At 45.7% G+C, this 25,038-nt stretch overlaps 1 protein-coding gene across 1 annotated transcript in view; it reads left to right on the forward strand.

The window, feature by feature from the left end:
* KIFC2 (kinesin family member C2) overlaps positions 1-25,038 on the forward strand; it is a 209,096-nt gene that overhangs the window by 180,376 nt on the left and 3,682 nt on the right. Inside the window, exons 13-17 of the mRNA XM_078685515.1 lie at positions 3,048-3,229; positions 10,918-11,022; positions 12,767-12,897; positions 14,748-14,871; positions 18,185-18,314. Coding sequence (XP_078541641.1) covers positions 3,048-3,229; positions 10,918-11,022; positions 12,767-12,897; positions 14,748-14,871; positions 18,185-18,314 — 672 coding nt within the window. The remainder of the gene's footprint in view (positions 1-3,047; positions 3,230-10,917; positions 11,023-12,766; positions 12,898-14,747; positions 14,872-18,184; positions 18,315-25,038) is intronic.

Below are 25,038 nucleotides of genomic sequence, written 5' to 3' on the forward strand. Positions count from 1 at the left end.
TTAATGCTTAGGTGTGGCGGTAGTGCTATCCATGTGAGGTGTGGGGGTAGTGCTATCCATGTGAGTTGTGGGGGTAGTGCTCTCCATGTGAGGTATGGGGGTAGTTCTATCTGTGTGAGGTGTGGTGGTAGTGCTATTCATGTGAGGTGTGGGGGTAGTGGTAGTACTATCCATGTGAGGTGTGGTGGTAGTGCTATCCATGTGTGTTGTAGTGGTAGTGCTATCCATGTGAGGTATGGTGGTAGTTCTATCTGTGTGAGGTATGGTGGTAGTACTATCCATGTGAGGTGTGGTGGTAGTGCTATCCATGTGTGTTGTAGTGGTTGTACTATCCATGTGAGGTGTGGTGGTAGTGCTATCCATGTGTGTTGTAGTGGTAGTACTATCCATTTGAGGTGTGGTGGTAGTGGTAGTGCTATCCATGTGAGGTATGGCGGTAGTGCTATCCTTGTGTGTTTTAGTGGTAATACTATCCAAGTGAGGGGTGGTGGTAGTGCTATCCATGTGTGTTGTAGTGCTAGTACTATCCATGTGAGGGGTGGTGGTAGTGCTATCTCTGTGAAATGTGGTGGTAGTGCTAACCATGTGATGTGTGGTGGTAGCGCTATCCATGTGTGTTGTAGTGGTAGTACTATCCATGTGAGGTGTGGCGGTAGTGCTATCCATGTGTGTCGTAGTGGTTGTACCATCCATGTGAGGTGTGGGGGTAGTGGTAGTGCTATCCATGTGAGGTATGGTGGTAGTGCTGTCCATGTGTGTTGTAGTGGTAGAACTATCCATTTGAGGTGTGGTGGTAGTGGTAGTGCTATCCATGTGAGGTATGGTGGTAGTGCTATCCATGTGTGTTTTAGTGGTAGTACTATCCAAGTGTGGGATGGTGGTAGTGCTATCCATGTGTGTTTTGGTGGTAGTACTATCCAAGTGAGGGATGATGGTAGTGCTATCCATGTGTGTTGTAGTGCTAGTACTATCCATGTGAGGTGTGGTGGTAGTGCTATCCATGTGTGTTGTAGTGGTAGCACTATCCATTTGAGGTGTGGCGGTAGTGGTAGTGCTATCCATGTGAGGTATGGTGGTAGTGCTATCCATGTGTGTTTTAGTGGTAGTACTATCCAAGTGAGGGATGGTGGTAGTGCTATCCATGTGTGTTGTAGTGCTAGTACTATCCATGTGAGGGATGGTGGTAGTGCTATCTCTGTGAAATGTGGTGGTAGAGCTTACCATGTGATGTGTGGTGGTAGTGCTATCCATATGAGGTGCGGTCATAGTGGTAGTACTATCCATGTGAGGTGTGGTGGTTGTGCTATCCATGTGTGTTGTAGTGGTAGTACTATCCATGTGAGGTGTGGTGGTAGTGGTAGTGCTATCAATGTGAGGTATGGTGGTAGTGCTATCCATGTGTGTTGTAGTGGTAGTACTATCCATTTGAGGTGTGGTGGTAGTGGTAGTGCTATCCATGTGAGGTATGGTGGTAGTGCTATCCATGTGTGTTTTAGTGGTAGTACTATCAAAGTGAGCGATGGTGGTAGTGCTATCCATGTGTGTTGTAGTGTTAGTACTATCCATGTGAGGTGTGGTGGTAGTGCTATCCATGTGTTTTGTAGTGGTTATACTATCCAAGTGAGGGATGGTGGTAGTGCTATCCATGTGTGTTTTGGTGGTAGTACTATCCAAGTGAGGGATGGTGGTAGTGCTATCCATGTGTGTTGTAGTGCTAGTACTATCCATGTGAGGTGTGGTGGTAGTGCTATCCATGTGTGTTGTAGTGGTTATACTATTCATGTGAGGTGTGGTGGTAGTGGTAGTGCTATCCATGTGAGGTTTGGTGGTAGTGCTGTCCATGTGTGTTGTAGTGGTAGTACTATCCATTTGAGGTGTGGTGGTAGTGGTAGTGCTATCCATGTGAGGTATGGTGGTAGTGCTATCCATGTGTGTTTTAGTGGTAGTACTATCCAAGTGAGGGATGGTGGTAGTGCTATCCATGTGTGTTGTAGTGCTAGTACTATCCATGTGAGGGATGGTGGTAGTGCTATCTCTGTGAAATGTGGTGGTAGTGCTCACCATGTGATGTGTGGTGGTAGTGCTATCCATGTGAGGTGTGGTGATAGTGGTAGTACTATCCATGTGAGGTGTGGTGGTTGTGCTATCAATGTGTGTTGTAGTGGTAGTACTATCCATGTGAGGTGTGGTGGTAGTGCTATTCATGTGTGTTGTAGTGGTAGTACTATCCATGTGAGGTGTGGTGGTAGTGCTATCCATGTGAGGTGTGGTGGTAGTGCTATCCATGTGAGGTGTGGTGATAGTGCTATCCATGTGTGTTGTAGTAGTAGTACTATCCATGTGAGGTGTGGTGGTAGTGCTATCCATGTGAGGTGTGGTGTTAGTGCTATCCATGTGAGGCGTGGTGGTAGTGGTATCCATGTGTGTTGTAGTGGTAGAACTATCCATGTGAGGTGTGGTGGTAGTGGTAGTGCTATCCATGTGAGGTTTGGTGGTAGTGCTATTCATGTGTGTTGTAGTTGTAGTACTATCCATGTGAGGTATGGTGGTAGTGCTATCCATGTTTGTTGTAGTGGTAGTACTATCCATGTGAGGGATTGTGGTAGTGCTATCCATATGTGTTGTAGTGGTAGTACTATCCAAGTGAGGGATGGTGGTAGTGCTATCCATGTGTGTTGTAGTGGTAGTACTATCCATGTGAGGGATTGTGGTAGTGCTATCCATATGTGTTGTAGTGGTAGTATTATCCAAGTGAGGGATGGTGGTAGTGCTATCCATATGTGTTGTAGTGGTAGTACTATCCATGTGAGGGATGGTGGTAGTGCTATCTCTGTGAAATGTGGTGGTAGTGCTATCCATGTGAGGTGTGGTGGTAGTTATTTCCATGTGTGTTGTAGTGGTAGTACTATTCTTGCTAGGGATGGTGGTAGTGCCATCCATGTCAGGTATGGTGGTAGTACTATACAGGTGTGGTATGGTGGTAGTGCTATTCAGATATGGTATGGTGGTTGTCTTATTTCTAACTGGGCCTCTGTTTTTTCAACCAGGAAACATCCGGGTGCTGTGCCGAATAAAGCCCTTAACCGAGGGTGATGGGATGGAAGGCACCGCTGCCACAACGGTGACCACAGACCTCAACGACGACACCAAAGTGGCCGTGTTCTACAAAGGAAAAGAGCGAGCTTTTGACCTGGACAAAGTGTTTCTGCCTCATGTAACACAGGAGGAGGTGAGTGAAATAAGTGATGGTACCTTCATGTTTTAATGGCTGTTTCCACCAGGAGAAGGGACAGGGTGAGGAGCTACCACCAGAACTAGATGGTGAATATTTCACACAGTCTGTTCCCCCAACACAACCCGCTCACAATACTACCAATGCTCAGTTAGTAGTCATATTCTTGCTTGCTCTAGGCTTTCCTTGCAGGAACCCTTGCCTGCCTTTGTTCTCTTCCTCGCAAAAAGTAATTATGAGTGACATTTCAACGACTAAGAGTGACACTTTGTGGAGAGCAAAATCAAGCAATAAAGATAAGGGAAACATATAAATATAAGAAGTTACACCCATTTGACCAAGGTGAAACTCTAAGAAGATCTTAAAACTGCTGCAAATGACCAGAAATGGAAGGAAGGGGACAGACTTCGTGAGTGCCGTACTCAGTTACAGAGGACAGGCAGGCAGTGTGATCTGGTCATTCATGACAGCGCTCTAGCCTAAAAAGCACGTTGTATAGCATAGCAACTGCAACCAGGAGGCTATACCATCACCCAGTCTCAAGCATATTCGGTTGCTAATGCAATAAGGTTAAAGAGAATGCTGGGAACCGCACAACCCGTAGATGTTCCGCTCCAAGCATGTGCTAGTGCAAATAAATTAATAAATGCGAATTGCACATAGCTGTCACATTTTCAGGTTGCTTATGTGTGATATTTACAAGTTTCATTGTGCTTATGTGTTGTGGCGTTCTAGTGTTTCGCGGGTCTCGGCTGAGACCCGGAAGCAACTACACACTTTGCAGCACCTTCTGGCCAGGCGTTGCCAGAAGGCTATAAATAAACGGACGGAGGTTGCTCGTGGCTTCCGGTCCACACTAGCATCCAAAGTGTGTGGTGTCAGTTGTTTGTGTGTTCCGCCATTGTACGTGAGCCCTGAGTGCAGTGACCCCCATCTTACTCCCTTACACTGGCGATGAGGGTGGTGACATCTGTGGTGGAACCCCGAATGAGGAGTAAGAGAGCCCTACCGGTGCCGTTGAAAGCGTGGCCGCCGGTCTGCACGTGGGCCGACGAAGTGGTGGTGAGCGAGCTGTCGCAGAGGAAGCCGCCGCGCCAGTGTATGCCGGTAAGCAGCGTGAGTAAGGCTGCGTGAGGGACCGGCGAGCGTGGAAGCCCCAAGTCGGACAGAGACGCGGCAGGAATCGAGCCGAGCGGCGAGAAGGCCCGGCTGACGCACCGCGAGGTGCGCGCATGCGCGGTGAGCGCGAGGCCAGCCCCAGCGTCGGAGACGCGTGAAGAAGCCTATCCGCAGCGCAGAGGTGGTGAAATAAGCGCACGGGTGAAAGAGTGTCCCGAGGCAATGGGAGGCAAGCGGACTGTGTGCTAGGGAGATAACGCAATCAAGGGTACTTGAAAACAAGCATTGGAACAGTCAAGGAGGAATCAGGCATACAGTTAATGTGGGCAAGGCAGTGGAGAGGAAGTGATGTGCCAGATCACGGAGCAGGCCAAGCAACAAGCATTGGCGTTGGCAAGTGAGGTGTGGAAGAAAGTCTCAGAAGTCGACAGCCTGAGCAGTCGTAGCAATGTCGACTGTGCCAAACAATGCAGCTGTAGGGGGGGCACAGCAGGCAGCAGCCCCAGCGCAGGTGGCAGGGCCGCAGGGCAACAAGCAGTGGGTCCAGTGGTCCAACAGTCGCCACACTCACAAATTAACCCGATACTGCCATTCAGTGCACTGATTGATCCAGGAACGGCGGCGCCGAGATGGGCAGTGTGGCTAAGCCGTTTGAACAACTATTTTACAGCAACAAGGGAAAGGGACAATGAAGTGAAAAGATCCCTGCTGCTACACTTTGGTGGTGATGAGCTCTACAAATTATTCACACATCTGCCGAACACTGGAATAGCGACGGACTATGATGCTGCCGTACAAGCGTTGAATGCACACTTTGACCCGCAATTGAATCCCCATTATGAGCGTTTCAAATTCAGACAGTCAAGGCAAAGGGAGGGAGAAACGATGGACGCCTTTTACGCGCAATTGAGGGAGTTAATAAGCACATGTCCCGACGATGATCAAACAAAAGAGGTGACGGCGCAGTTGATTCAAGGGTGCAAGAATAAACATCTAAGGACGCTGATATTAAGACAACCCCGTATTACTCTGGATGAAATATTAATGCTGGCCAGGTCACACGAGTTGTCAGATGCGCGAGCCATGGCGATGGAAGCTGCCATAAATCCGACAGCAAGCACAGAAGTCACAGTGAAAACGGAAAGAGTGGATGCAGTACGGAGCAGTGGCCCCGGAGGACGAGGAAGATGGCCAACCAGAACACAACGCCACGCGCCATGTGGTTTCTGCGGATATGAAGAACATAACCAAGATGGCTGCCCGTCACGTGGCAAGGCATGCGCCAAATGCGGAGGACTAAATTATTTTGCCAGTGTATGCAGGGGCGGTGCGAGAGGAAGCTTTAGAGGACAAGGAACAGCAGGAAAGAGAACACCAACCAAAGTAGTCAGGCAACTTGCCCTAGATGACGCACATGACACACACCCTTCGAGAGGAAGCAGGACACAATCCCGCTATCCACAACGGTTAGATGATTAGTCGACTGAGGATGAAGAAGAGTGCTATTATGTATCATTCGTGAGTGAACTCAAAAGAAGGCGGAGACCGCAACCGAAGTGTCAGATTCAAATCGACGGATCGACAGTAACAGGAGTTATAGACACCGGAGCCACGATCAATGTGATGGGCATTCAGCATTATAAGGCGTTAAAACCAAGACCACAGCTAGTACCGTCGAAGGCTCGTATTTTAACATACGGTAGCAAAACACCGCTACCACTGCGAGGGAAGATGACTTACAAGGTAAAGCAGAAGATCAAGAGCTGACGACTACATTTCATGTGATTGACAAAGAGGCAGACTTGCTGGTAGGAAGTCACACAGCGGAAGACCTCAAGCTAATTGCTTTTGCAAATGCTGTTAAAGCACTGCACACGGAGGAAATTCTTCAAATGTTCCCATCGCTGTTTCAAGGTCTAGGAACCATCAAAAGGCCACCAGTCAAACTGCACATCGACAAGGCTATACAACCGATAGCATTGAGGCATCGGAGAATTCCGTTTCATCTCCGGTCGGCAGTTGAACAAGAGCTGATGAAGCTGGAGGAGCAGGGAGTGATAGAGAAGGTAACGGGGCCGACCCCATGGGTCTCTCCGATGGTGATTGCGGAGAAACCCCGACAGCCAGGCATAATACGAATATGCATTGATATGCGGATGCCCAACAAAGCGATCAAAAGGGAAAGACATCTCACGCCCACAGTAGATGACATATTAACGGACCTGAATGGAGCACAATGGTTCTCCAAATTAGATCTGAATGCGGGCTATCACCAACTAAAGCTAGCAGAAGAGAGTCGCTACATCATGACGTTTTAAACGCACTTGGGATTGAGAAGGTATAAAAGATTACATTTTGGCATAACCTCAGCGGCAGAAATCTTTCAAAACGCAATTAAGGAGATCTTGTCAGGGTTGAATGGAGTGCTAAACGTCAGTGATGACATACTCATCCACGCAAAGACTAGTGAAGAACACCATCGGAGGTTGAAAGCCACGCTTCGGAGATTGGCCGAATTTGGAGTCACGCTACATAAGGAGAAGTGCCAGTTTTTCAAGCAATCCATAGAGTTCTTTGGGTACGTCTTTGACTCGGAGGGAGTCAAGGTAGATCCCCGGAAGTCATCAGCCATAAAGTGTGCTCCGGCCCCAACAACCGCGTCGGAAGTGAGAAGTTTTATGGGCATGGCACAGTACTGTGCCCGGTTTATCCCGCAGCTAGCCACCATAGCGGAACCACTGCGGAACCTGACAAAAAAAGAAAATCCCTGGCAATGGTCCAAGACGGAGGCCGAGGCATTTGACAAAGTGAAGGCGGCATTGCTAGACAGCACAACGATGGCGTACTTTGACACGGCAAGGCAGACAGAGATACTGGTGGACGCCAGCCCTGTTGGTTTGGGCGCACTGCTGACACAGGAGTCAGAACCAGGAGTGTGGGTCCCCCTAGCCTTTGCAAGTAAGGCCCTTACAGCAACGGCGGCAAGATATTCGCAGATTGAGAGAGAGGCTTTGGCAGTGAAGTGGGCCTGCAATCATTTCCACCTGTATATCACTGGCCAGCCGTTCCGGATGGTCACAGATCATCAACCGTTGATACCTTTGTTTAAAGGAACAGCTCCGCACCTGCCGCCTTGGATTGAGAGGTGGGCCATTCAGATCCAACACTATCAAATGGATCTAGTCTACAGACCTGGAGCAAAGAATCCAGCAGACTTTTTGTCACGACATCCTCCGGTGGAAGCTGGTGTAGCCCAAGACCAAGAAGTGCGGACAGAAGAGTTCGTGGATATGGTGTCCCTGCTGTCGTGTCCCCAAGCATTAGCAGCCGACGACATTGTGGCCCAGCATGATAATGATGCAGTAGTGACAAGAGTCAAGGCAGCGATAGAAGCTGGGTCCTGGGAGAACTTTTTGCGCAATGTCAGTGGCTGGAATGAGGCAGACCGTGCGCGCCTATCCCAGTTCTGGAAGGTGCACAATGAGCTCAGCAGAGCGAGTAATGGGCTCATACTTTGAGGATCACGAGTAGTAATTCCCACTACTCTCCAAAAACAAGCGACCTTGCTGGCCCATGAAGGACACCAGGGAATGAGAAGGATGAAAGCCCGAATGAGGGAAAAGGTGTGGTTTCCCTACATGGAGGAGAAAGTTGACAATGTTGTAAGGAACTGCCTGGCATGCCAGCTAACCAGTTTGCCGGATACACCAGCACCCATCATCACGGAGGAACCTTCTCCCTCACCCTGGACCTGGGTCAGTTTAGACTTTGGCAGTTTTCCTGATGGGAGAGTGACTGTGGTACTGATAGACAGTTACACCAAATACCCAGTGGTTGAGGTGGCATCGTCCACCAGCTTCGCAAATGTACAGCCGATCCTCAGTAAGATATTTGCAATGTTTGGCATTCCCCAGTTGATTAAGACAGGCAATGGGCCACCGTTTCAAGGAAGCGAATTTAAAGGATTCTTACAAAGCCTAGGGGTAAAACACCATCGAGTTACACCTCAGTGGCCTCAGGCTAACGGTGAAGCAGAAAGATTTATGAGGACTGTCAATAAAACTCTGAGGATAGCGATGGTAGAAGGGACAGACCTGGAAAAAGCACTCCAGCACTTCCTGAGAGAGTATCGGAGCACTCCCCACAGTACCACTTAAAGATCCCCATGGTCGTTAATGTTTGCGGGACCCCGGCGCGACCTGTTACCAATGGCGGATAATTGGATGCCCGAACCGTATGTGCCGGCAGCTACCCAAGAGAGAAGGAGAAAGACCAACGAGCGGGTGAGCCGGAGGAGGCGGGCACGAGAAAGGGAGCTGGTCCCAGGAGACGCAGTGTTGATACGAACACGTAGACCGGGAGGAAAGTTCCGTACTCCATATGAAGCAGAGCCGTGGACAATCAAGGCAACAAAAGGCACTGCCGTGACAGTACAGAAAAATGGGGAAGAAGTAACCAGGAATATATCGTGGTTCAAACGCATCCCATCTGTGTCCGAAACCCCGGTGGCTAGTGACGGGTCAACCACTGAAGCTGCTGACCAGTCTGAAGATGCCAGTGGCCCAAGTGCGGATGGTGGGTCTGCCATCACACCACCATCTCCGGTGAGACGAGAGCCTGAGCCCTCAACAGCCAGGGGGCGAGGTCATCACAACCTTCGGCCGAACCCCAGGCCGAGCCAGAGGCTGGCGGACTTTGCATGTTGACTATTTAAAGATGTTGAAGAAGAAGAAAAAAATACCAAGTTGGGAAGGGATGTGGCGTTCTAGTGTTTCGCAGGTCTCGGCTGAGACCCGGAAGCACCTACACACTTTGTAGCACCTTCTGGCCAGGCGTGGCCAGAAGGCTATAAATAAATGGACGGAGGTTGCTCGTGGCTTCCGGTCCACAGTAGCATCCAAAGTGTGTGGTGTCAGTTGTTTGTGTGTTCCGCCATTGTACGTGAGCCCTGAGTGCAGTGACCCCCATCTTACTCCCTTACATGTGTGACATTTCAATCACTTTGAGTGACACTTTAGCGTGACAACAGTCAATCAATTCTGCTTGTTCTTAGACACATTGCATGAATTATCCAATTTCTTGTTTTAAAACTGTCAAAATGCTCCATAAGTGCAATGTCACTAACCTAATTCCTGTTTTCCAAGGTGCTTATTGTAAGATAAAGCTGCAGCTACAACACAAGATAGGACCATCAGGAGTTTCTTTCCAATGTAACTTCCAGAGACAGCACCTGTCCCATCATGTGTGCTCTTGGGATTGGCTTTTGATCCAACATTATATTGCATTCTGAGAGTTATAGTTACACTTTTAATGTTGGCTGGGAACATTTATGGTCTAGGAGCAATGGTTAGGAAGACAGGATAAACTACAGTAGCACCTTACAGCCTTTCGGTAATACCCAGCAATGATGTGCTCAGTTGCATTGTCATGTTTCTATAACTTTCAACAATTAACATTAGTTTTTGCTGCTGTTAAATTTGACAGGGAATAAAACTGGGTACATTTATTATAATTCAATATATGAAATACAAAGAATTGGGGAAAATCCAACTGTAAACTATTCAATTAGAGTGTACATTAAATTACAAAAATGGAAACTACATTAACATACCACACATTTGTAGAAAAAAACATACATTTAGAACATAAACTTTTTTTCTGATTTGTTTTGGAACAACTTTGTAAGAAATATTTATTTTAAAAGTCTTCATTTTGTCACAGATCCTCAGCTGCGTTTTTGAAGTATACAGCCACTCTCACAAGCCCTGGCACACGCCACCTCTAATCACAGGTTTTGTGATATAGCTTCTATTTACTATTATTATTATTAAATTAAGCTAGTTGTAGCTCTTTAGCCTCAAGTAAAGGTACCCTGAGTGAAGGTTAGCGCCACTAATAGTGGTGGAGACTCGTGCGGGCTTTGCTAACATTGGTCAAGGGAGGGCATAGCACAGATGTCATAGCTGTGCATCTTTCTACAGATAATATGCATAAAATATACCCAGGTGGCTAAAATGAGTAATTTATATTGGATATAAAGGAACAGAACAGGGGGCCAATCTAAAGAAAAGTGAAAATAAAGTAAGAAAACTACTATCAGAGAAATGAATGAAAGCATGCAAGGCGGTCCATTACGGACCAATCTTTCCGAAGCACCGCTGACATCATGAGCTACAGTGAAGGGAAGTCCGCTGCAGTGAGGCGGAGATGATACTATGTTTCACTGTAGACAACAGCCCTGGGATGCCCGGCTTCACCTTAGGGGTGCCTAGGAGTGGACATTTCACAGAGAAAAGCCAGGAAGGGTTCCACAGCGGTATGCGTACAGCGCCAGGAAACCCCAGTTGGGGTATTAGTGCACTTTACAAGTACAAATTCATTTAATTTAATTTCATTTCATACTATGCTTCCCTGTAGACAAGTATCTTACTCATGGTGGGCACACTGTTCTCTGGAGGGCATCGTTCTGAGGTGCGCTGATCATCCAAGTCATTGACGAAATTATGCTGATCTCCTTATTGAATGTTCTAGAGGTGATCAATGCTGACTCTACTTTTGATTCTCAGGTGTTCTTGGAAATTGAACCCGTGGTCATGTCCTGCATGAACGGCTACAATGTCTGCATTTTTGCCTACGGACAGACGGGCTCAGGCAAGACCTACACGATGGAGGTAGGTGAGAGGACAGGGCTGTCTGGGTGAGAAGAAACATCTACTGGTGGATACAAAATTGAAATAGGGGTTGTCAAACCAGAGGCATTAAAATTGAGATTATCCAGTGCATGAGGAGGGTCTTTAAAGCCCCCAGGATGATGCAAATGTTGTTGATGCAGAGTTTATGTGGAAGAAATGATCATAACATAGCTCCTTACCCTGAGACATCCTTCTCTAGGTGCAGATAACAATCTGCTCAAGGAAGAAGAGTATAGGGGTTGATGATCACATTGTCCTAACAATCAGCGAGGTCATCTGAAGGTCATAATTTCAGTGATACAGGCTCTTTTCAAATGGAGTCTGGGCGGGAGGTCCGTAGTGTGTGTCCTATGGAGCAACACAACTACTACTTCAATTATTATACAGTTTTCTTTTGGGAATCAAAGAGAGATTTAAAAGGGACAATTTTAGAGCCTTTTTGAGTTGTATCTATCCATATTCATGTTGAGGTGACAAGGAATCAGCCAGACACTGCTGTGAAATGCCTTAAGTGGAGCATGTTCTTGGATTGAAAGACAGCAAATTAGCACCCTAAAAACTTTGAAGAACTTGGAGCCGCATTCACAATGAACACTTAGAATTCTGCACCCCGATGACTATGACTTTGCACGCGCAGATATCTGTCCTACTGGAATTCACAAAGCTTTCCACAATATGCCTGTGATAACCTGCAATAGGTGCAGGCTTCCAGGCGTATTTCTGGAAACCCTCTTTGAATTCCTAGTGCCGCTTAAGGGAGGCACGTCCGTGGACACGGGTTTACGTAGTGCACAGTTGTGCATGCAGGAATGCAATTGTATCTGTGCAAAGGAATTTTCTTTTCTTTTTTTCTCCATAGGTAAACTATTTTCCCCTCCTCCCCAATTTTGTGGATGTTCTCTCATGGTGGAGCAGGGGCATGGTGGGTCCTAATGCAAGAAGGGATATCCCCTAGCCGTTCTGGCTGAGTAGTAAAAGCCAGCCATAACTGGGACCCAGTGGGCCTCTCCCCCACCTTGTTCCCAGTGTCACTGCACTTACTGCATGCTTGAAAGCTACACCCTTGTTTTCTCTCTACCTTCCCACCCTGGAAGGGATTTACTTCATAAACAAATCTATCAGTATGGGAATAGATGTAAAAAGTTTAAGTTTAAATATTTTATTGATTTTTAGATTATGACGGAAAAGGGAATACCTTGGAGGTTAGAATACAATAGAATGCCCACTACCTGTCCGAGAATCTGGCTCTACTGACGCACAGTGTTACACTAAAATAGCATAATATTTAATGTGAATGCATGGATTCATTATGGCCAGGTCACTTTTGTGAAGCGCGACACTTGTAAATCGAGCCATTTATTCAAGCAAATTGAATTTTGACTCACTAACATCTTTGTTAAATGCACCCATGGTCTCTGATTTCACAGCCTGAACACCTCGGGTATAACGCAGGCCCCTGCAGCCTCTGCGGTGCAGGGGGCCCCCAACCCGTCAAAGGGGGGCCCATTTAACCCAAAGCTAATGAATATCTGTGAGACATGAGAGACTGGGGGGGGGGGGCTTGTCACATTCTGCAGGGGGGGCCATTATTGTGCATTATAACACAGCTGAGCACATCCACTTTGAGACATCAAGGTATGAACCGGGGCCCTTTTTAGGATGTATTGCTACTTCTCCCTCCCAGGTGGACTCACCAGACTTGTTTTATTTTTACTCACTGCAGGGATCCCCTGAAAACCCTGGGATCAACCAGCGAGCACTACAAGCCGTCTACAAGGAGATGGAAGCCCGGACTGGCCTCTGGAAATTCTCGGTCACCCTGAGCATGGTGGAGATTTACAACGAGGTGATCAGGTAAATAACATAAGTATTTGCAAAGAGCATGTTCACCCAGAGGGGTAGCTTGGCCCTGAATAAGAGATGTTTATTTCTTTTTTATTTCAAAGTATTTTACTAAGAAATGTTACACATACAAGTATCATCGCTTTACTGTTGTGGGGTAATATCACAACCTGGCTGTACATGACACTAGTACCCAACTCATTGGTACTCATTATATTCAACCTCAGAAGGTTGAATGGACGAGTGGGCCAGCTGGGATTTGAACCGTGGACCATGATGTCAAACACAGGGTTCTACAGTGGACGCCTTAGTCTACTAAGCCACGAGACCCAGCTTGTAACTGTGGATATACGGAAGGCACCTATTGAGGGAGAGGTAGATGCCTGCAGTCTAAGACCACCTCAAGTCCACAACACAAGATGGTGAGAAGATGAGGCTGAAAGGTGTCTATAAGAGCTCTAAGCCTAATCACATACAGCTTATAGCAGGAAGAAGGGAAGCATATTCGCACATTCCCTGGGTGGCACCAAACTAAACCTCTTATAGTGGATGTATGACATTACAACGCATGCTTTTACATCGCATGCTTTTACATCGCGGTTTTTACAACTCATGCTGTTACAACGCATATCGCTTTGGGTTGCTGGATAGTGAATAGTTTAATTTACTATTCTGACTCCAGTCCCCGTGGATAGTAGGGAAGGTGTTGGATAGTAAATTAAATCTATTCCCTATCCTAGGGCGCCCCCCCCCAGCGCAATGCGTTGTAATGGTTTGCGTTGTAAAAGTTGCGATGTAAAAGCACTGCATGGTAAAAGTTGCATTGTATAGGATGTTTCCCTCTTATAGTGGATGTTTTATTTGTAAACACACTTTTAAATATCCTCATTTCTATGGAGGGAGCCTTCCTCTGACCCAGTGGATCTGCTTTGGGTTTGATGTGAAGTCTCAAGAATGCAAGCAGATTGAATGCCCACCGAGCTGCGCAGCGCTCCATGTCGTGCATGGCACCTCAAGCCAGGCTTTTCTTTTCAGCTCACAGCACTTTCCGTTAAAGGGCTAGTCCTCGGATGCAAAGTGTTGCTGGCTGGTCAAAAAGAAGCAGCTGCTGGTGCCACCCCTGACAAAGGAGCACTTGACATCTGTTCAGCCTAGCGATCCCCAGGCAGGGCATAGATAGTCAGAAAGATATGAACAGCCATGGAAATATTAAAGGGACCATCCAGAGAGTGATGTCACAATAGATCTCAAAACATCATCTAACATCATCAAATTAACAATCTTGATAGAACTGTTATTGCTGATTGTTAGAGAGGCAGGACTGGGCAAAGAGAAGTGAATTTTTCTTTACTGTGGATGGACCCTTTAACAGTCAGCAGGGACACCTAAGTAGTCATAATTACCCTGGGCACTCTGACACGCTTATCATCAGCGATTCCAAACACCCCTGTAGGCAAGGGGGTAAGGACTGCCCTGGGCACTCTAACTTAGGCATTCTCAGTGACGCCGAGGATTCCCTTGGAGGACTTCTGCTTGGCAGAGTGAATGAGTGGGCAGGATAAACTATCACACTGCCTTTCAATTGCATACAGTTTCAGAAAAACCACATCTGTAGGGCACCGTGTGATGGTCTGTTCCACCTGAACACAAGAGAGACACATGCTTTGCCTTTAAATGCACTGAGTTCCAGAAAGGAGGATCCAAATGGCAGGTAGTGATTCTGGGTAAATTACCAAGACTGACTGAAGGTATCCTGTGTGACATAGAGTCGCTTGACAACACTGACCCCATGTGTGTTTCTGAATTTGGGCGGGAGGCAGTTGGCCAGTGCCCTTGTTCTACTAGCCTTTCATCTTTTTCAGGGATCTTTTGGGCAAAGATGGGCAGGAGAAGTTGGACATCAAGCTGCTCCCAGATGGAAGTGGCCACCTGCACGTGCCGGGCTTAACGAGCGTGGGAGTCAACAGCTTCAGCCACATCAAAAAGGTACTGATCTGAATGGAAAAACAGCATTACCACAACCACAATGCAGAAGTGAGCAACAAGGCAGTACGGAGTGACACGATATTCACGTGACGTGACTTGGGACATCTTCGGTACACTCATGCATGCACATAATGCTCCACACAGATCCATAACCGATTCTTGCCAGCTGCTATCCAATATAGTTTATCAATAAATACTACATGAGTTGCTGCCACTATCCACCATGACTCACATCTAAACAGTAATACAACTAAATACCATCACATTTGACAAGTTTGACTCCAGTCAGTGAAAATCCCAGAACTGTAATACAAATGCACGTAATATAACATTAGAGCTCTGATGTTTTTTATTTTGCACCTCTATGTGATTCAGAATATGATAGTCATTACATCTCCTTGCCTAGGAGGAAACCGGCTCTGGTTTGTGTGATGGAAACTCTGCAATGCGTTTACCACGCATACTGGTTCCACGCAGTCTCAAGAACGCAAGTCTTAACCATCAATTTGCTTTTACCAAGAATGCCTTTACGACAAATTATGCGTTGTTAAGGCATGTATGGTAAAGGGATGTACGTCATGACAATGCGGGCTTTTACACCACGTTGCCATTACGACACATCCATTACAACGCAAGTCGTTACAACGACTTACGCTGTAGGCGCTGGATTTTGGAATAGTATGATTTACTATTCCAACTCCAGCCTATGCAACAGTAGGGAAGGTGTTGGAATAGTAAATCTACTATTCCTTAGTATCTAGCGCCATCCAGCGCAAGTTGTTGTAACGACTTGCGTTGTGATGGCAGCGTCGTAATGGCAGCGCGGTGTAAAGCCCGCGTTGTCATAGCTGTCTCCCATGGTAAAGACATATCCGTGGTTAATACTTGACAGGTAAGTATTAATCCCCCGACCCCTGTCCCTGCACTGAATCCTTAAACTACTCCTGCCCTGAGTCCTTTAACTATCACCTCCCTCCTGAAAACCAACCCCCTCCCCCGAGCCCTAGAAACTTTCCTACTTCCAGTCCTAAAAACTACCCCACCCTCTCCTAAGCCCTAAAAACTACCTCGGCCTCCCCCATAGCCTTAAAAACGACCCCAACATCCCCATTGTCCCTAAAAACGAGCCCACAGTCCCATAATCCTTAAAAACTACCCCAACCACCAGCCCTGAAAACTACCCTGAACCCTCCGACCCCATAAAACTACACCAAACTCCCCAAGCCCTGAAAACTACCCTGAACCCCCGGGTCCTGGAAACTACCTGAACTCCCCCAGTCCTGAATACTACCATAAACCCCCAGCCCTGAAAATTACCCCGAACCCCCAGCCCTAAAAACTACCCTGAAACCCTCCAGCCTTAAAAACTACCCCCACCCCCAGCCCTGAAAACTACCCTGACCCCACCAACCATACAAACTCCACTCCAAAACCCGACCCCAGCCCCACTTACCTCTCCATGTCGCATCCTCTCCCTATCCTTCCTGCTGCTTGCTGCTTCCGCCAGCCAGCAGCTAGTAACTAGACTGCGCCCTGCCTCATCCACGCACATGCGTGGTTAAGGCAAGCATGGTAGCGCTTGCATAGTCGGAACACACATGACTGAGGATGCGTTCTTCCAACTGTTTCCCGACTCTGCGCCATCCATGCACAGAGCGCAAACCATCTTCTCTCGCCGTCGCCACGGGTCAAGCTTAGCTATTAAGCAGCCTGGGCCAAGTGCGCCAGGCCTCCTAGTCTGCGGGGACTCCACCACGAGTGCGGCGGCCCTTTGTGAATCAAGCTCTGAGCCTCACACACATGGTGCATTAGTGCTCTAAACTCCACACAACTGAGCGTAAGTGGCTCATGCTGAGTTTCCTAACATAAAATCATTCTAAGATGCACAGATACCTGGCTTGGCCACAGTTCGATGGGTGTAACTCTCCTCCCTCTGCTACTCATATGCATCTCCAGTGTACATGTACATTCTTGCGTAATGGCCAGGGCTGCAAACTTTGGAACTGGTGAACCAGGTTTGAGTCTCGGCGTCGGCTCAACATCTTGTGATTCTGGGTAAATAATTTAGGGCCATATGCAGGAAGCCTAATTGCGCTCGCAAATGCGAATTTCAGCAATTGCGATCGCAATTAAGGCAGTGTGCTATGTAGCACACAAAAACCCACATGCAAAATAAGGAATCGCAAAATTTGCGATTCCTTATTTTGCTATTGTATTTAAGGAATCATTGTATTTAAGGAATCGCAAATTGCGATTCCTTAAATACAATGTAGGAAGCACCCAAGTTGTGCAAATTTTGGCTTACGGAATCGCAACATACCACCAACTTCAGGTAGGTGGTATTTTGCGATTTCTTTGAAAAATTCACTTTTTGGCATTTTTCAAAGTGCCATGTGGGTCACATACATGCCCTTAGGGCATGTATGTGGGCCACATGTGCACACATGTTAATTTCAGGGGTGCAAAAGGGTGTCCTATTGACACCCTTGAATGCCAGCGTTTGTAAAGCGCACAGCTACCTCCAACGGAAGTGTCCCAGCGCTGTCCGTATACCGCTATGGAACCCTTCCTGGCTTTTTCCCTGTGAAATGTCCACTCCTGGGCACCCACAAGGTGAAGCGAGGCATCCAGCGCTGTTGGGGCCGTTGTGGAAATTAAGCAAGCTATTGCCCAGAGTTGCAGAGTGGGACCCATGATTAGAATAGGCACCGAGGCGAGAATGATCAGGTTCGAGGAAATTGAGCCCAAGACCCGCCGAGGCAGGTATTGAACCCTGTTCCCGGGCCAGCCCTCTGCATCAGGGTCTGCCGCTCTAATCATTGAGCCACACCCTTACAACCCTGAAATTGCATTCTCAATTTGCGATTCTCTAATTGAGAATCACAAATTGAGAATGTCTTCCCATTCATTCTTATGGGCCTTCTAGCCCATAGAAATGAACAAGAAGGTATTCCTTATTTGTGAATCTCAATTTGCGATTCGCAATTAAGGAATAAGTAGGATTCGCAAAAAAGTTTGCTAATCCTACCTACATTGTGTTTTGTAATTCTCTAATTGCGATTCCCAAATAATCGCAATTTGAGAATCGCAAAACACAAATTACCTACATATGGCTTTTAATCTCTACATGCCTATAACAAAAAAGTGAATGTCACCATGTGTAATGTAACTGGTCCTATTCTAAAGCGCTCCTATACCTTTGGGTCATGTTTGCACTATGGTACACTGCAACAAAAAAAAATGAAAGGGGAGAACTGAAATTCTCAGCACTTACAATTTGAATTGATTCATCCTGTTTTGAATTTTGCCCCAGATTCTGCAGGTTGGAAGAAGGAACCGGGCGACTTTCTGTACTAATATGAATGAACGTAGCTCTCGCTCTCATGCCCTGCTCACTGTCACCATCACCGGCACTGACCTTACACAGGGGACTACAACCTCAGGTAAGAAAACCCCAGTTTATAGAAATGCAGCACTTCACTGGTGTAACAATCTCTACTAAATTGAGCAGTGCTTTGAAGAAGGTACGCACAACTCAGAAAGGCATATTCTTTATGGCTATAGTGAATCCCTATATGGAAACCTCAACACCCACCGTTCATCCATGCCAGTCTAGATCAAGGGGGTTGCAAGTGATTTCATTGATAAATTAATTCATAGAACACCAATACTGAGAAACCATTTCACCTAAACTGTTCAATAAAATTTTCAAGAGGAACAGTATTTCGCATTTGGTAGAAATCAATACATAGAATATCTTTTTCAAAATTTCCTTCTATCGGTTTTTAAGGTATACATTAGAGAGCATGCTATGAACAAATGGTGATCCATGAAAAGATTCCTTATAAGCTATTACCATAAAGGATGCTTTTCTGATACTTTTATTCTGCTATTAAATATTATTTTGTTTCCTATGTTGTTTGTAGCATCTGTCTCCTTTTGTAACTGCAAACCATTGGCTTTGCTGATATTTACGAATTACAACACCACACGTTTTACTAAGATCAAGGCGAGATTGCTTTTTAACAACGTTGTTGTAGAATTTTATTTGATCATTCATTCTCACAACTGCATTGAGGGTTATGCTACCGTTCATTGAAAATGTTTTTCCATAAATTGTACTTCTAATTTGTACTGTTATTCTATTAATTTGTTTTCCATTAAACAGTTTCCCCATCATTTGTTTTCTCAGAAAAGATGTTTCTATGTTCTTATTTTTTTTTTTAAATAAATGTTTACACCTTCAGTTGTGGTGAGACATCCTCCTGTGGGTGAGCCCTCCCACATGACTGTTACAATATACTATGACCTTCCAAAGTCAATGGGCCACATGGTCCTAAAGATATCACTTTGTAAGAACTGCATGATATATTGCCACTTACTGAAGATTAAGAATTAAACAAAATCTACCATTGCCTGCAGATCACAATTATGCTTTCCAATGACCCTCCAGTACCCAGAAGCTGAGGATGCCATGCTCTCTGTCATACTGTTGGGGGCATATTTACAAGGGCTGTATCTCCACTTTTTTGGCTTACAAAGCCAAAAAAGCGGAGATAAAACCAGCACCCTATTTACAAGAGGGTGCTAACATGCATAATCGCATGTTAGCGCCCTTTTTCCCAACGCCTCCCTTTGCATCTCCAATGGGATGCAAAGTGGGTGTTACTGGGTGTACCCCAGATGGACTACTTTGCAAATATCGCTCATGTTCACATCGCGATATTTACAAGGCAGCCCACATGATTTTAGCCCACCTTAGATTTTGGCGAAAACAGCCATTTTCGCCAAATCTAACGTCTGCTAAAATCCTGTTTTAGCCATCCCTAACATATGGGGTGGATTATGCTGATACGACCCTGTGGGTCGTATCAGCAAGGTTATTGCCCTTTTGCAGGGAACATCGCTGTAAAACAGCGATGTTCCCTGCAAAAGGGAGATAACCTCGCTATCTCTGGAATTTTTATTGCCCTGGAGTAACGCGTTGTTAATTACGCGCTACGAGGGTGATACATACCAGAGATAGCCTGCGACAATATAATTATCGCTAAGCATGGCCAGCGATGATTATCGCTGGCCGTTGTTGATATGCCCCATAGTCATCAAACCAGGCCTGGTCATGCTGCTATGTCTGTTTGTATGATTGATTCTTGGAGGGCTGAGAGGTGATATAACAAACCCTCTCTGCCTATGTAAAATAAAACGAATAGATTGGGAAGTAAATAAAAGCCAGTGCACCACCTTTCCACCACCAGGGAAGGCCTTGGAACCCATGTGGTTTAATAAATCTGAATTCTTGTATTTTAAAAGTGAATATGCCTTTAGCATGGTTGTGTGTGTGTGAATTATCAATCATATACAATGACCCATGCATCCTCTGAATCCACAGCCTTGTGATGTCACTTGTTGTGATCTTACTTGTGGTCTGTGTTGTAGCTACTGTAGAGTGAAGCAAAGTCCTCCAGGCACAATTAATTCCAGAGGAGTTACTCAGCTGGTATTGTCACTTAATAGGTAATGAATCGTCAAGTTGTGGGTGGCACTAGACAGATGCCCCCATCAACAATTTTCTTTGCACTGTCAATGGAACTACTGGTTTGTGCTGTCAGGGGATGCGGGGTAGCCAGAGCTATACCTTTGGCAGCCAGAAACATTTGAAATCAACTAACACTGTGTAGTATTTAAGTCATACATACATGAAGAGATGTAGCCGAGGCAGATGAGGTAGAGTTGAGAAGTAGGTTTATTTAACCATAAGTAGATTTACAGGAAGAATTATGCTGGAACAAGCAGCCCCACCAGGAGCAGCCTCTTAGCTACTCAGCCCATACTCCAACTGCCAACCCGCATACCAGTCACACAAGCATTCCATCCATGTCAATCACACTCACATTCTAACCTGGAACACTCACACTGGCTGAGTAGCTAGATGCAGAGAAGTGCAGCAATATAAATACTAAACCCAGAATACTACACATCCTCTCCCTCTCGAAATGGAAAACAAAAAGAACCTGAGAGCGAAGAAGAAAACTATTCAAAATCAAAGTATACAGTAGTAATATTTGAAAACTATCCACAATCAAAATTTACAGTAGTAATATTTATCCGTGAACCCAGGGATGAGAAGGACTTCACACCACGAGAGGGTAAACAGACAAAAGCCAGGAAAGAAGGAAGAATGAGACAGTAAATACTAATACTAACACTGACACCATCCTCCTCCTTCAATACTGAAGAAAAAGAAAATTGAAAATTGAAATATGAGAGACGAACTCACAAATAACAAGAGAGTAAGACCTAACATGAAGAAAACGTCTTCACGAAGGTAGACAGTGGCAAATAAAAGCCACTCCTCAAGAGAGGAACTAAGAAAACATGGGATTAACCCATAAGCGAAGGTGTAACGAGGGACAAACCCAAGAAAACACACGCAGCACGGAAAGGTGCAGCACAATGTGGCAAAACAATTCCACTCCTCATGTGAGGAACATAGAAAATATGGGGCTACCCATGAATGAAGGTGTAACAGAGGAAATACGTCATAAAACACACACAGCACAAGATAGTGCAACACAATGTGGCAAACCAATTCCACACCTCATAAGAGGAACACTGAACATATGGGGCTACCCATGAATGAAAGTATTAAAAGGACAAACCCTAAAACACCCGCAGCACAAACAGGTGCAGCACAATGTGGCAAAATTTCCACTCCTCATGAGAGGAACTGAGAAAACATGGGGTTACCCATAACCAAAAAGAAGAATGTGTAACAAGGGACAGGACCCAAGCACACACGCGGACAGGTGCAGCACAACGTGTCAAACATAGAGAAAATTTGTGATGCACAGGGCGTCTTACACACTGGACACTAAAGAGAGAAATTCGCACAGTGCGACCTGCACGCAAAAAAAACGTACAACAAGGTGTCCAACACAGGTAGAGAAGGTATAAAGTCCTAAACAAAGACTTGAACCCTATAACCCAGACATAAGGGTTAACATATGGTAAAACCATGAGGGGAAATAGGATCACAACCTAAACCCATCCCAAGAACAGGGATACAAAATTGCAAATGAGGGTGAGAGAACCCTTAACAAAAACTTGCGCAAACATGTGTAGGAGAGCACATGTACCAAACTAAAGCAGTGAAATGAGGGTGAGAGAACCCTAAACAACCTATGCGCAAACACATGAAAAGTGACATAAGCATAATGCAGTGTAGACATAAGGGTGAGAGAACCCATCATAAATTAAACACTACATTTCTTGTACATTTCAAAAATGAACATACTGTATCTTAAAAATATGCACAAAAATGTATCACAGTCATAGGTGTGCCTGTCACCGGGTTGATAGGCAGGCGTGACTTGAATCATTTCTAGAAGAAGTGAAGGAAAGAAACCACAGAAGATAGTTGATCACAAATTCAAAACGAAAATACCAACTTTGGACAGTAGATGGCAACGTTGGACGATACAGTGAAATTAAGATTTCACTCTGTACTCGTGAGAAGTGCTCTTATAAACGTTATAAAAATGTTTTACCAATAACAGGAAAGAAATGTCTTGAAGTAGTAATTAAAAAAAAAAACGCTTGTGTAGGTAGCTACCTCAAAGTACCTGTCTGACCAGAGAGACCAAACCTATGTGTCAAAAGTTCGAGTTATATTTGTCATATCCTGTGAAGCATTCGCATTCGAGCTGAATGAAAATTCTCTTCCAAAATGATAGACCTAGCTTTACAGTCACGACATCCGTGTTAGAGCTCTTGATCCTGTCAGCCTCTATCTGGTCATCGTCGGGCGCTGCCAAAGTCAATAAAGAACAATGAAGAAAAAAAAAAAAACGTGGTTGGCAAATAGATAGGCTGGCAGGCAAGGAGAAACTTCTTGAAGTACAACGATGACAACTCCATGATGGCGCCACGCTCATAACGTAACTCCGGGTGGCTCACGGTGGGACACTGAGGAAATATGCTGCTGAGCTGATATGACGCATACTCTTCACTGAACCCTCTTACAAGGTTCGATTGCGTCACCACTTGAAATCGGCAGAGGAGAGGAAAGGAGCTCCTGACTAACGGAAATACTGGCTTCCAAGTAAACAGTTAGCTTGCTGACTTAACCAGGTACATTTACATTACTCGACATTGAAATTGTCTTTCTGGAAAATTTAGTACCCTTTTCCGACCGCTGAGTAACAGAAAACACGGCCACTGAAGAAAGCAGTCAATTATTTCCACACACAAAAAAAAACGTTTTTAACCTGAAGCAGGGGAAATGCTGGCACATGGTTCATATCTCTGTCAAAGTTAGCGCTAGAACGGATGACCACAAGCACACGAAGATGGTTACACATCCAACATCTTTTAAAAAGAGAGTCATTTTCCACGCACTAGTCCAGACAGACACCAATTACCTTGGCTCCAGATTAAGTTCAATTTGGACACTGCTTGCTTAAGGTTGTTGCTTCCAAGGCACTATGTTAGACGTTCTTTCTTCTGCGTCACGTAGGTAGCTTGAGTGATGATTTTCTACGCAGAAACCTTGTTTAAGATGACTTTACAGGACGCTATTGCTAGGGCTGCCTGGTGTGTTCAGCACTGGTGGGGCTACTTTACGTGTTGATAGAGGTTCCTTACTTTTGATGATAGATGCTTGTTCCACTTCAGTTGCAGGTTACACCCATCTCTTGTAAATAGGCATATTTTGCGCAGGAAAGTCTCCAGATCGTCGCCAAGAATAATGTAGTATTTTAGTCATACATATATGAAGAGATGTAGCCGAGGCAGATGAGGTAGAGTTGAGAAGTAGGTTTATTTAACCATAAGTAGATTTACAGGAAGAATTATGCTGGAACAAGCAGCCCCACCAGGAGCAGCCTCTTAGCTACTCAGCCCATACTCCAACTGCCAACCCTCATACCAGTCACACAAGCATTCCATCCATGTCAATCACACTCACATTCTAACCTGGAACACTCACACTGGCTGAGTAGCTAGATGCAGAGAAGTGCAGCAATATAAATACTAAACCCAGAATACTACACACTGGTGAGGTCTTGACGTATGCTAGGGATGTTCCCACAGGGGTCCTTTTTGTCCTCTGGAGGAGATAGCCAATTTGGTCTGGTCTGTGGGCTTCGAGTGAGCTGTGCTAACACCTGTTTGTTCCTGCTTCAGTCTACTGCTGAGTGTGAACTTGAAGCATTAAATGGGCCTCCCTTTGTCTGGCAGCTGGGTACTAGCCCTCGGTAGAACTCACAGAGTCCTTCTCCATGGAATTCTTCAGAGTTTTCTAAAAACTTTGTGCGATTCCGCTGAGCTCTGCCTGCGGCAGGATGCCGCCCGAGCCTCCTAGTCTCCTGTCCGTGCTCACCTCCCTTTGTTCCTTGCATTGGGTGATTAGTATTTTTTCACACCTCAGAGTGGGTGTTAGCCGATGGCTTCTGCAGAAGTAGGTGAGATATCTCTCCACCTCGACCCCAGTCTCTGGGGTTGCTTACCTGTGCGCTGCCAGTGCTCGTCTCCTCAGGTACTTCTGGGCAGTCATCATGACTCCCACAAAGCAGAAGCTGCAGTTCCGCAGGCCACACTGTGTGTCTTAATGCTTTAAACCCATGCGCTAGATTGATATTGGTAGCTTAACCCTCAATACATTTATGAGAATGAATGATCAAATTAAATTCTACAACAATGTTGTTAAAAAGCAATCTCGCCTTGATCTTAGTAAAACGTGTGGTGTAGTAATTCATAAATATAAGCAAAGCCAATAGTTTGCAGTTACAAAATGAAACAAATGCTACAAACTACATAGGAAGCAAAGCAATATTTAATAGTAGAATAAAAGTATCAGAAGCACATCCTTTATAGTAATAGCTTATGGGGAATCTTTTCATGGATCACCATTTGTTCATAACATGCTCCATAATATTAATAATCACTATACTACGGCGTCTGCACCTCACTCTGGCCCACTGCCAACACCTGCCCCCGTACCTTGCTCTATTGCTACTGGACTTTGAAAAAGCCTTTGATACGGTCCATTGGTCTTACTTGGCGGAGAATCTCCAACTGATTGGCATTGGTCCCCTGTTCCTACGTGCCTTTCGCGTTCTGTATTCTAATTCGCGGGCTAGGGTCCTAATCAACGGGGTCCTCTGTGAT

Source organism: Lissotriton helveticus, chromosome 4_1 (genome assembly GCF_964261635.1).
Source record: "Lissotriton helveticus chromosome 4_1, aLisHel1.1, whole genome shotgun sequence".
Taxonomy (NCBI): domain Eukaryota; kingdom Metazoa; phylum Chordata; class Amphibia; order Caudata; family Salamandridae; genus Lissotriton; species Lissotriton helveticus.